Source organism: Taudactylus pleione, unplaced genomic scaffold (assembly GCF_031769625.1).
Source record: "Taudactylus pleione unplaced genomic scaffold, aTauple2 ptg000397bl, whole genome shotgun sequence".
Taxonomy (NCBI): Eukaryota; Metazoa; Chordata; class Amphibia; order Anura; family Myobatrachidae; genus Taudactylus; species Taudactylus pleione.
The window spans coordinates 1,326,083-1,339,493 of record NW_028284799.1 but is presented as its reverse complement, the minus strand read 5'-3'; the positions used below and the strand labels follow the sequence as shown (position 1 = coordinate 1,339,493).

General features: G+C 48.1%; 1 protein-coding gene across 1 annotated transcript in view; it reads right to left on the bottom strand.

The window, feature by feature from the left end:
- Positions 1-13,411, bottom strand: part of BRIP1 (BRCA1 interacting DNA helicase 1) — a 421,240-nt gene that overhangs the window by 353,706 nt on the left and 54,123 nt on the right. The window contains exon 6 of the mRNA XM_088446318.1: positions 10,358-10,504. Within this exon, the coding sequence (XP_088302444.1) occupies positions 10,358-10,504 (147 nt within the window). The remainder of the gene's footprint in view (positions 1-10,357; positions 10,505-13,411) is intronic.

The following is a 13,411-nucleotide window of genomic DNA, read 5'->3' as shown; positions in this document are numbered from 1 at the left end:
AATTGCAAAACACGCAAAAACGCATATGTGTGATAATTGCGCATGGCAAAACTAGTGAAAAGTGCAGTACATTTTGGGGAAATCAGTCTGTACCCAATAAAAAGCCTAACTGACCCTGAAAATCAATATAGAAGTGTATTAATAGCCTAATAAAAGAGTTTTGGGTTCTTAAATTTTGTGAAATGGCTGTTATATGCATATTTTCATAAGTGTAGAAGAATTATATAAAGCAAATTCTTTTGGAAAAAATAATTGCTGTAGTTAAATTGGGGGTACATTAAAATGGGTGCTAGAATATTTTTGTGTCTATAAAGTGCAGTTTGAAAAAATTTAAAAAATACACCATCAGCAGCCACCTGCAATCCTAAAATCACCTGTCCCATCCATACAGCTCCCCAAAATCCTTGACCCAGTACTTTAAACCAATTTTCCAACACTTTTTAAATTTTCACCCCAAAATATGACATGTCATTATTAGGGGGATTTAAGCAAATTTTTTATTTTTTTTGCCTAATTAGTCATTAGGGGGGTGTCCAAAGAGCACATGCGAACACTCTGGTAATTGGATAGCGCAATATGCACGTATGCGCAAAAAGTTCGCACCGGCGAAAGCTTTTCGCCAAATGCTACTTTTCACACCTAATTGAATAAGGCCCATAGTATCTAAAACAGTGTCAACTGCAACACAATCCAATTTACTGTAGTATTTCTTTTTCCCATAGCATTGCACACTCTGCTGTCCATTAATAGGTAGTGCAACAGTGCTGAAACATAAACCCACTATTGTTACGTCTGGACCAAAAATGCTTTTATGACTTTTAGAAATTCTCAGTAGAAATTAAAATATTTGTTACTTTATCCTCAAACAAAATTTTATAACGGTTTGTGATGGTGTAACTTGTATTGCAAGCCATGATACAATTTGCCAAGAGAACTCTAAATATACTTCTAAAAAGCACCAATCCACACAGGGATTATAACTCTATTTTGCACACAACTGAACTACAAGCATGATCTATTTGACATTTGTGTGTTTGCTGAATGCTGATTTTCTTTGCCCTGTATTTGGTCGTGGCATGGGTGATGATTTGACAGTTTTGAAGCAGTGTACAGCGACGTGTGTGTGTGTGTGTGTGTGCATCTGTGAGTGTAAAATTTCAGAGATATGACAGGCATCCACCTAGAATGTTTATTTTACCTAGCCATAATTACCTTGTACTCCATATACAGAACTCAACACTGCAGGCTCTGCCAAACTATATTTTACTATAGCACGGTGGTTCCCGAACTTTCTTAAATCACAGCGCCCTACAGTATCAGCTTTTTCTCTTTTTCTCATGGCACCTCAAGGCCAAAAGTTTCTTATTGAGAAATTCAGAAAAAATTATTAAATTAAGTGAATAGTTTTTACCTTTCATCCCTAGGCTCAGTTATGTGGTGGTGGACAGGGTTGCGCTTCTGTTTGTCCAAACATTTTATGATTGGCAGCCACCAGCACTGGTTTTATCATATTGACCAGAAAGAATCTGATTTGGTACTGGATCACCAACCCATGGCACCCAGTTTGGGAACCACTGCTATAGCACATACAGTCAGGTGCATAAATATTGGGACATTGACAGAATTTTCATATTTTGGCCTCTATTCACCACCACAATGGCTTTGAAATGAAACAAACAAGATGTGCTTTAACTGCAGACTTTCAGATTTAATTTGAGGGTAATTACATCCAAATCAGGTGAACGGTGTAGGAATTACAACGGTTTCTATATGTGCCTCCCACTTTTTAAGGGTGGGGACGCTCCTGTGCAGAAAGGAGAATCCGCCGCCCGAAGGAAGCATCCTGAGAGGCGAAGGTGTCAAACCTGTAATACCTCACGAAGGTATGGACAGAGGACCACGTAGCAGCCTTGCAGATCTGGACTGCACAGGCACCACGTCGAGCTGCCCACGAAGGACCCACAGACCTAGTGGAATGAGCCTTCACAGAAGGAGGAACCGGCAGGCCTTCATGAAGATAAGCTTCAGAAATAGCCATACGGATCCAGGCTGCCAAAGTTTGCTTTGAAGCAGGCCAACCCTTTTTACGGAAGCCATAGAGGACAAACAAGGCGTCCGACTTCCTAAACGAAGAACTGCGGTCAACATAAGTCCTTAAGGCCCGCACAACATCCAAAGAGGCCTCACCCACGGAAAGACCAGGTGAGTTAAAGGCCGGAACAACGATTTCCTCGTTAACATGAAACTGGGAAACAACTTTGGGAAGAAACTCGGGCCGAGTGCGGAGCACTGCCCTGTTCCCATGAAAAACCAAGAAAGGGGGTCTACAAGAAAGAGCCCCTAAATCAGAAACACGTCTGGCAGAAGCAATAGCCAGATGGAAAAAAACAGTCTTAGCTGTTAGCCATTTAAGATCCACTGAGCCCAGTGGTTCAAACGGCGGTCCCTGGAGAGCCCTCAGGACCACAGCCAAATCCCAAGGCGCCACAGGTGGAACAAAGGGCGGCTGAATGTGGAGAACACCTTGCATAAAGGTACGCACATCCGGGATTGTAGCAATCCTACGGTGAAACCAGACAGACAGGGCCAAAACCTGTACCTTCAAAGAAGCAAGGCGAAGCCCATGATCTAGTCCCGCTTGTAGGAAGGCGAGTATCCGAGACAGACGAAACTCCCGCGGTGCACAACCTCTCGGTCGACACCACTGGAAGAACGTATGCCACACGCGATGGTATATCCTCGCGGAAGACGGTTTCTGAGCTCGTAACATGGTACGCACTACAGAACTGGAAAACCCCCTGGACCTCAGCATGGCTGTCTCAACAGCCACGCCGTCAAAGATAGCCGAGTCAGGTCCGGGTGAAGACAAGGACCCTGTGACAGAAGGTCCGGTCGTAGCGGCAACCGCAGAGGACTGTCCACGGACAGACCCTGAAGGTCTGAGAACCAGTGCCGTCTGGGCCACGCGGGAGCTATCAACAGGAGCATCCCTCCTTCCTGTTTGAATTTCCGGATTACCCGTGGAAGAAGGGAGACCGGAGGGAACAGGTATGCGAACCGGAACGTCCACCGGACGGACAGAGCATCCACCAGAGACGCCCCTTCGTCTCTTGTGTGAGACCCGTACACCGGCAACTTGTTGTTGTGCCGGGACGCCATGAGGTCGATCTCTGGAAGACCCCATCTGTCCACCAGCAGTTGAAAAACGTCCGGGTGCAGGGACCATTCCCCCGGATGAACATCCTGGCGACTTAGAAAGTCCGCCTCCCAATTTAGCACTCCCAGAATGAAGACCGCTGATATGGCAGGAAGATTGCGCTCCACCCATACCAGGATCCGAGAGACCTCCACGAGAGCCGTCCGACTTCGGGTTCCTCCTTGCCTGTTTATGTAGGCCATGGTGGTAGCGTTGTCCGACTGGACCTGTACCGGACGACCCCGGAGAACCCGATGTGCCTGCTGGAGAGCATTGAAGACCGCACGGAGTTCCAAGATATTGATTGGAAGCTCCGCTTCTGTCGGCGTCCACCTGCCCTGGAACAAGTGTGGACCCGAAACTGCTCCCCAGCCCCGAAGACTGACGTCCGTTGTCAACAGGACCCAATTTGGAACCCAGAACGGACGTCCCTTGCTGATATGGGTCATCTGTAACCACCAGGCAAGGGACAGGCGAACCTCCGGGGTGAGCACAATCGTCTGGGACTTCAGAGACTGAGGCAGCCCGTTCCACTTGGACAGGATCAGGTGCTGCAGAGGTCTGGAGTGAAATATTCCACCATGTCGAACACCGACACCATGGAGCCCAGTAACCTCATCGCCGAGTGTAGAGACACCCGGCGGCTGTGCAGACAACTGCGCACCCTCGACTGTAAAGCAGAGATCTTTTCCCCCGTCACGAAGATCCTTTGCTGTTCCGAGTCCAATAAGGCTCCGAGGTGCAGAATCCGCCAAGACGGGATTAGAGTGGACTTCTGCCAGTTGATTAGCAAGCCGTGCCGTTGCAGTAGCGCAATGGTCAGGTCCAAGTGGCGTAGAAGGAGCTCTGGAGATCCCGCCACCAATAAAAGGTCGTCCAAGTACGGCAACATGCGGACTCCCTGCAGCCGCAGAGAAGCCGCCATGACCGCCATCACCTTGGTGAACACACGTGGTGCTGTCGCCAGGCCAAAAGGTAACGCCCCCAAAACTGGAAGTGGTCGCTGCGGATTGCAAACCTGAGGAACTGTTGTTGGCGCAAAAGAATAGGGACATGCAGGTAAGCGTCCTGTATGTCCAATGACACCATGTAGTCCCCAGGTTCCAGCGCCAGAATGATGGACCGTAGGGTCTCCATCCGAAACTTCGGTACCCGCAAAGACTTGTTGAGAGCTTTGAGGTTGAGAATCGGACGATACGACCCATTGGGTTTCTGTACCAAAAAAAGATTTGAATAGAAACCCTGGCCCCTCTGGGAGAATGGAACAGGCACTATAACTCCAGCCTGGAGCATAGTGTGCAATACCTTCCGCAGCTCCGTAGCCTTGTTTCCGGTCTAATGGTAGACCCGTGGTGAAGAATCGAGCCGGGAGTCTGTGCCGGAAAGAGAGGGCATACCCGTGGGAGACCACCTCGAGAACCCAAGTGTCTGTCGTAGTGACCGACCAACACCGGGCGAACTGCAGCAGGCGGCCTCCCACTTTGGGATCCCCCAAAGGGAGGCCCGGACCGTCAGGCCGCAGGCTTGTCATCTGGCTTAGGGGCCGGACGTCTGGTACTCCATGCCTGCTTCCGGGGCTTGGCCGATTTCTTAGGGCCAGCCTGTCGAGGAAAAGACTGTGGTTTGGGCCTGCCCTGGGCCCTATAAGACCGAAAGGACGATGGTCCAGAACCAGAAGGAGCAGCGGCCGACGGGAGACAAGCCGATTTGGCTGCCGCCAGCGTGGCCACAATCTTGTCCAGATCCGGACCGAAGAGAACTTCTCCGGTAAATGGCAACGCCTCCAAACCTTTCTTGGAATCTGCGTCCGCCTTCCAGGATCGCAGCCACAAGGTGCGACGAGCAGCCACCGCTGCTGAAGAAATTCTAGACACCAGAGTACTAATGTCTAAGGCCGCCTCGTTGATATAAGTGGCCGAATCACGGAGATTACCAATCAACTCCGCCTGTTCGGCCGGACAGTCGGAATCAAAAGACGCCTCTAATGAATCCGCCCAGCGCTCCATCGCTCTGGCAACCCAGCAAATGGCCATAGCCGGCCGTGCTGCCCCCCCCCCGCAAGGGAATAAGCGGACTTCAGGCAGATCTCCACCTTGCGGTCCGTAGCATCCTTAAGGGAGGACATGGATGGCATCGGCAATGTGGCACTACGGACAAGACGGGTCACGTGAGAATCCACTTTGCAAAATAATTATCCGCGAACGGATAACCCACTGCCAGGCGCCTCTGCGGCTGGTATCTTTTGCCAGGCTGTTTCCACACCTCCTCTAAATGGTCCACTAACTGACCCGAAAGAGGAAAGACTGTGGCATCGCCCTTCACATCTTTAAAAAAGGCATACTTGGATTTAGCCGCTGGGGGAACTTCGTCCTCAATCACCAAGGCTGTGCGGACTGCCCGAATAAGTCCAGGAATATATACCTTGGACTTAGCGTCAGCGTCCTTAGTATGGAGAGGTTCCTGATCGTAAGGATCCAGAATCTCCCCATCATCAGACGTCCCCTCGTCATCCTCATAAGGAGCCGACAGAGATGCCACCGGCCGTTTATGTGGCCGCATCACAGACTCCCCTTGCAACACATCCGACAAGTGCTGTACAGAACTCGTCAGGGAGTTAACCCACGCCGGCTCCTGAGAAACCGGGAGCGGGGAAATAGGGAGACTGTGGGGTTCCACCAATTGTCGTGGGAAACCCTGCATGGGTGACGACACCACTGACTGCTGGGACAAAGCCATCGGCGTAAACGCGGGCTGCGGAGCTAACTGGCCCACTAAGGTTGTAAGCGCCTGAGCGAAACAAGCCCAGGGCGGCTCCTGTACCGGTGCTGTAACCGTAATAACCGCGCCATAGACAAACACTGCTGGCAGAGGCCCTCCGCGCTACCCTCCCCCTCCGCTAACGGTACTTTACACGTAGTACACTGTAGGCGGAGAGGAAAATCACTTTCAGACATGATGGCACCAAGTATGTGACCCCTCTCACCAATTATATATTAAATAGGCGAGAGATCACCCTGCAGCACCGCACCGCAAGGGCTTAGCAGAAAGGACAGGGACAGTAATAAAGCTGACAGAAGAAAAGTTACAGGCAGCAGCGCTAGCACAGTCACATACAATGCAAAGAAAAATCAATTCCTGCACTAACAGCGCTGATCACTCAACTACGCAGACACAGGGCCTGGTAGGACACAGCGCAGCATACACAGACCTGACCCAAATCGGAGGAGAGGTATGCGGGGGGACCAGACCACGATGCTTCCGTCCAGTGCTTCCAGCAGCGTTCACCATGCGTTGGAAAGATGGCCGCCGAGGAGCAGAGAGGAGGCTGGCCTGGGGGAGGAGCGCTGCTACAGGACCAGTCGGCAGTGTGCAGAGAGGGCTGTGTGCAGCGGGGGAGGCGCCGGCTTTGAGACAGGGAAGGCGCGCTCCCCTGGCATGCATTTAACCCCCGGGACGCCGCAGCGCTACCGCTCTGCTGCGGTCCGCTGTCCCAGGGAGTAGTGGAAGCGCAGGTTCAATACCTGGCTCCACGCTGCAGCCAGTCCCCAGGGAGCCCCCTGCCTGGGGACTCTGGACCATGTAACAGCGGGGACCCACCGCGGGACCCCGCTGCTTACCTGCTGTCCCCCTTGAATCCGGCCATGGTCCGGAACATCTGGGGTCACCGCTAGCTGTTACCCCAGATGCTCACCAGCATCCCCGGATCGGTACCGGCGTTCTGGTACCGGCAGGGGTGTAGGGAAGACAGCATGGACGTCAGGCAGGGGCTGGCTGGCAACTTTCAGCCTGGGGGGCAACACAAGCAAGTGGCCCTGGTGTTGTTAACCCTGACTAGAGGTTGCACTTAAAACGCAATAGCCCTCACAGGAAAAGAATAAAACACATTGGGGCAGATGTATGAAGCTCTGGGAAGTGATAAAGTGGAGAGTGATAAACGACCAACCAATCCGCTCCTAACTGTCATGACAGTTAGGAGCTGAGTGGTTGGACATTTATCACTCTGCACTTTATCACTTTCCAGAGCTTCATACATCTGCCCCATTGTCCCCTACAGGAAAACAAATCAAACGCAATGGCCCTCACAGGAAAAAAAATAAAACACATATGCATTGCCCATGCCGCCTAACAAAAGTTTGACCTGACCTGTCAGACTCACACAGCGGAACTACCGTTTGCTGCCACTTCAACTTGCAGGCGCTGGAGCGGAATAGAGAGAGGAGCTCCCAGTCTCCCCCTTGCCCTCAGCCACGGGATGCACCAGCACACAGCAGCGTCAGTGACTATCAGTCACTGCAAATCACAATGCACAGTACTAAGCACTGGAGAGAGTTAAAGTGAATGAAGATAAAGTACCAACCAATCAGCTCCTGTCATTTTCAAACACAGCCTGTAAAATGACAGGAGCGGATTGGCTGGTACTTTATCTCTCTTTAAGGCTTAGTACATAGACCTCTTAGTGTTGATCTTGCATGCATGTGTGTATGTATGTGTATCCGCCTTCAGTATACTAAGTTAGAATGGATTCGGCTATTATACTCTTCCAAAAACACAACATTACAGCAAAAACAATATCCACAAAAGGACTGACATTTAAAAACATACTGCACATAATATATACACTGTATTTACACACACTAGATATAATGTCCGGCATTGCCTGGCTTTCTTTTTAATTCTTATAAACTCTCTTTCTTCTCTCTCTTCCACCCCCGTTTCTCCTCCCCACTTTTCCCTTCTTATTCCGTCTTTCACTTCCCGCTCTGTCTCTTCTCCATATCTCCCTTCTCCCTCCTCTATTTCTTTTTCTCCGATCCCACTACTTTGTCTCTCTCTCTTCAATCCCATCTTGGTTTTTTCCCCTTTTGCTCTCCTGCCCCTCTCTGCCTGTCTTTGTTTCCTTTCTGCCCCTATTTCCTGCTCGTTTTGTGTGATGGAGAAAATTGAGAGTGATTTTACAGTGTGTTACATTTGCTGATAAAATGTCTGTCAGACCGATAGACAGTGTATCTGGCAGCCTGACACCCAGCAGATATCGCGGGCATACACTGTAGACATCTCACAGGGTATTTGCCCGAGATCTGCACTCTGGCCCTGGAGAGGCAACATTTCCTTGTTCCTTCACTGGGAAGGAACAGGGGAAATGTATGTCAGTCGGCCATGGCTGGGCATACACTGCCTAATGCAGCCGACATTTAACCTACAAAATATCACATTGGAAGGGCATGCTGGACGATCTGGCATGCCCGACCGATAAATACTTTACGCTCGGTCGCCCGCACACACAGTACAATTATTAGGGTGATCCGCTGATATGAAGTGGATTGCCCCGATAATTGTATAGTGTATGCCCAGCATTAGCACCAGTGTTAGTGTGTGACAGTAACATTTTGGGTAATTGTGTGGTGCTTAGCATTAGGGCCAGGGTGAGTGTGCAGTGCTTAGCGTTAGGGCCAGGGTGAGTGTGCGTTGCTTAGCGTTAGGGCCAGGGTGAGTGTGCGGTGCTTAGCGTTAGGGCCAGGGTGAGTGTATGGTGCTTAGCGTTAGGGCCAGGGTAAGTGTGTGGTGCTTAGCGTTAGGGCCAGGGTAGTGTGTGGTGCTTAGCTTGAGTGATAGTGTGCTTGGCAGGAATACAGTAAATGATGAGTGTAGAGTAGACAATATGAGGATCAGTGAGAGTTATACAAGGGTGAATGTGACTGAGTGACAGGAAGTATAAGTGGTAGGAATATTGAGTGTGTGTTACAGAGGGGCTGAGGGCAGGGACAATAAAGGGAAGTTACAGCCACTCGCTGCTTTGAAAACACTCACCCTGGCCCTAACACTAAGCACCACACACTCACCCTAGGCCCAAACTGTATTGAAATATATATATATAATAGTCGATGTTTTGGGCCCCACACACCCCTAAACAAAACAATTGGAGTGTATACTGTGTGTGTATATATATATATATATATATATATATATAATGTGTGTGTGGGATCTACAGGTATCTTTGATTTTAGATGGCCACCTAAGAAAATTTGCCCCTGTGTATGAGTGCCCGCAGATTGTGGATTTCTCTCTCCCTCCACATTTTTTTTAAATTCATTTGCACACAAATATATACAGAGATATACACAGATATACATTATATATATATATATACACACACACATACACACACACACACACACACATACATACATATACACACACACAGACCACAGTATTCACAAATATATATATATATATATATATATATATATATATATATAACTGCTTTCAAAAATATTTCTGTCGGTGCTTGCTTACCTTTTGTAGTTTAGAGCAGCACTGCCTGAGGCTCAGTGGTAAGCGATAGCCAACAGCCCGCAGGAGGTGACATCCACGTACCCGAAAGACAACATCAGTCACCAGGTGGCCCCAGACAGCCTACACGGAGCTGAGCTCCGAGTGGAGTCAGCACCTATGTGACGTCATGAGGAGGTGCCACAGCCAAGTCGCTAGTATTCGGCGCAGGGAGAGGGCTACCAGGCACTGGCAGCAGCTACATGCATTTCAGCAAGCGGCATTGCACTGTGCGCCCCCTGCACCTTTGTCCTCCCCAGGGCTGAAGGTGTTCCTGCTGCTACGGCTGCTGCATGTGCTCCCAATCACCTGCAGTACTGCCAGCGGCCACTAGGTGGCGCTGTGCTGCTATAGTCACTAAAAAAAAAAATGCATTGACGGCCCTGAATTGTACCGGCCCGGGGGGCAGATGGCACCCTGCCCCCCGGCCCAGCCCGCCACTGACGTCAGGACTGACTGTCCATGCTGTTCATCCAGATGTGCAGCCACAGCTGCATGAAGAAAAAGCTTCAGGGGCTCTTCTAGCCCCCACTCCAACAGGTGCACCCGACTCCGGCCGGGCACCAAACGAAACTGAGGTGCCTTGGCTCGGGGGCGGGGTATAGGAGGGGGACCCTAGTGCATCCTGGGAGGCTGAAAGCTTAACTCTATGGTGCCCGATGACTGACGTCACACCTATACCCCAAGGTATCCTGTGGATACCCTATGGACCCTGAAGTAGAAAAATTGTTTAGGATTTATTTACGTACCAGTTATAGACCAAAAGAGAAAATAAATTGCACATAGAAATATGTAGGTACAGATGCTCTCATTTACACCAATGCTACTCACTTGCTTTGAAGTAGACGCTGTAGATTCATTTACATCACACGGAATATCTAACCTCAGCTGCTGCAAACCATCAGCTTCCAAATTGCTTTGACTTGCATCATCATCAATAAATTGTACACCTTTTTCATAGCAGGGCCGTTTTCTTGTCTGCAAAGTAAAACAAAGAGATAGCAAAATAAAGCGAAACATATTTAATACGCGTTTACTACATTTTTACAAAAGCCAGATCAAATGCCCCCTTGGGATTGTACACATTCACCATTGAGTAAATGTGCCTCTTCTGCTATGCCAGCATGAAATGTCCTAATGTTAATGGACTATAACAGCGCGTGTACTGTATATGTAGTGGGGGACATGATGCATCACTCAGACATCCAATGGTGTGCCACCAAATAGGAATAGAAGCTATTTATTTTATTACATATGGAAAAAAAAATATGAACACTTATTACATTATTATATATTATCAGTGCTGAAACATCTCATATCTTCGACAGCACAATTCTAAACTAAATGTTTTTTTAAATCTTAAATTGCCTACTAACAGGCAAACCACAAAACTATGTTAAATCAGTTTTGCAAACGATCAGCTCTTTCAGACTGACTTGTGATGTTCCTTACCTTTTAAGAGAAAAGTTTAATTACTACTTTAGCCTTTACTCCGATTGTCTATAATTTTTGAGGTGTAATATTTAAGCAGGTTAAGGAGGCAAGTGCCTAGAATGTGGGACAGATGCTTACAGAAATATGCACTCAAAATTATGCAGTAAGCAACTTTCAACTAATTTCCTGACTAACCATTGTTGTTTTGACAATAAAGGAATGGAAAAACCATTCACCAGTTCACTCTCCCCTGTAACAAAGACTTTCAGACCTATGCGGACCAGAGGCATGAGGCAGGGAACACGTGAGATGGGTTGCAAAATACCTCTCCCTAAATTAATGCAAAATCCCTATTTTTGGCTAAAAATGTGGGGATTTCTTTCAGAACCCTTTGAACACCCCTCCCCCCCCTAATGATAAAATACCAAAAAAAGAATTCATAAGTTGCGTACTTTGGCGAAAAATGTCCTTGCAAATAAAAAATCATTGAAAATGCTTTTAACGTATTGGGTCTGATTTTTCAGGGGTCATAGTTGTAGACCGTGGATAATTTATCCTTATAGTTAACAAAACTCTATCTCATTCACCATTTAGGAACACTTGGGTGTGGATTTTATATGTTCTTCCTTTTTTGCAGGAGTGATTTGTATTTTTCAACCCTGTTTCTCTGACTGTTTGCACGTGTGGGTTCTTACCCGCACCTTATATGTTGTATTCTACATACATTTTTACAATGTATATATTTTATTATGATTAGTTTTGCAGGTCAGTGCTTCACTGTTTATTCTCATATACCCACTATATTGAGTGGTTATCTTTCCTCCAATCCACCGGGGGCGCCAGACTCATCAAGGCTGTGTGGTGCCTGAGCGTCTGGCGCGTGACGCGTCATCACGTTGGTGACGTCATCGCACTCGGGTCGTGATGCTCATGAGGCGCACGAGGATGATGTCAGACTCTGGCTCCCGGCAGCATGGAGCATAACACCGCACCAATCACTTTGGACATACTGCTATAAAGGTATGTGTATTAGTCATTATTGTTGCGTTCTTGATAAAAGTCATGTGCGACTGAAACGTTGAACAAGGCAGACAAAGTTGTCAGTTTGATTCTTTTATTTCACCAGACCTGTGAGTGCCGCCTTTCTTTTTCTGTATATGTAAGTGGGTGGCACCAAGGCAAGTAAATTGTATTGCACTGATGTGGAGTGCCGGCCCTTCGATTGTGTGTGTGTGTGTATATATATATATATATATATATATATTTGCTGAAGTGCCAAAGTCATGGGATAGCAGGATTGCAGTATGTAAAGGGAATAGTAGGTGGTGTCACCGTACTGTGAAGTCTTGGAAATGCCCAGACCTGCATCAGTTGTAATTTTACATCTCTTTAGTCAGTCAGTTTGAACACCAGATAGGCTGCTCAAGGCAGAAGATGTGAATTATCTCAGTTTGAATGGGGCATGATAGCGGGTGCCTGACATTTCCGAAGTTCAACATTCCTCGATCTACGCTGTCTCATATGTACCAGGAATACCTCATGGAAGGCATTACCACCCACAATGGACAGTGCAGTGTCCGTCGGTGTCTGGCCAGAATTGTTCATGGAATCAGACAATCACATCCACATTCAATACAAGAGGTACCAGACGCATATGCAGCAGGTCAGTGCAGCATTCTCTAGCTTATATTGGGATATTGGAGCAAAAGACTGACAGGAGTGCCCCTGTTAACACGATGACACCGGACACAGAACCTCATCTGAGCTTATGACATTGTTAATTGGACTCTGGAGGACTGGCAAAATGCGGCATAGTCCAGTGAGTCAAGGGTTCCAGTTGTTTCGGGCTGATGGTAGGGTTCGGGCGCAGACACCATGAGGCTATGGACCCATGCTGGCTGGTGGTGGTTCCATAATGGTGTGGGGTGTGCTAATGTGGCATGGGTTGGGTCCGCCTGAACACATCATTATCTGGTAACCGCTACGTTGCATTGTTTGAAGACCATTTGCAGCCCTTCATGGACTTCATGTACCATCACAATGATAGAATATTCCAGCAGGAAAATGCACAGTGTCATCGGTCCCAAGTTGTACAGAATTGGTTCGAGGAGCATTCTGGAGATTTCCAGACCACTAGTGTGGTCACCACGTTCACCCAACATGAACCTAATCGAGCATTTATGGGATGTGGTGTAGAGGTCCATTTACACCCAAGATCCTTCACCTACAAATATTAGGGAGCTGTGGGAAGCTATCCAGACCGAATGGGTCAACATCTCCCCAGAGGTCTTACGTCCACTTGTGGAATCGATGCCACATCGAGTTCCTGCACTTCGCCGGGCTAAAAACATTCCTACACGATACTAGGCATCTATCCCATGGCTTTTGGCACTTCAGTGTACAAAAACATACATACACACACACATATATATATATATATATATACATACA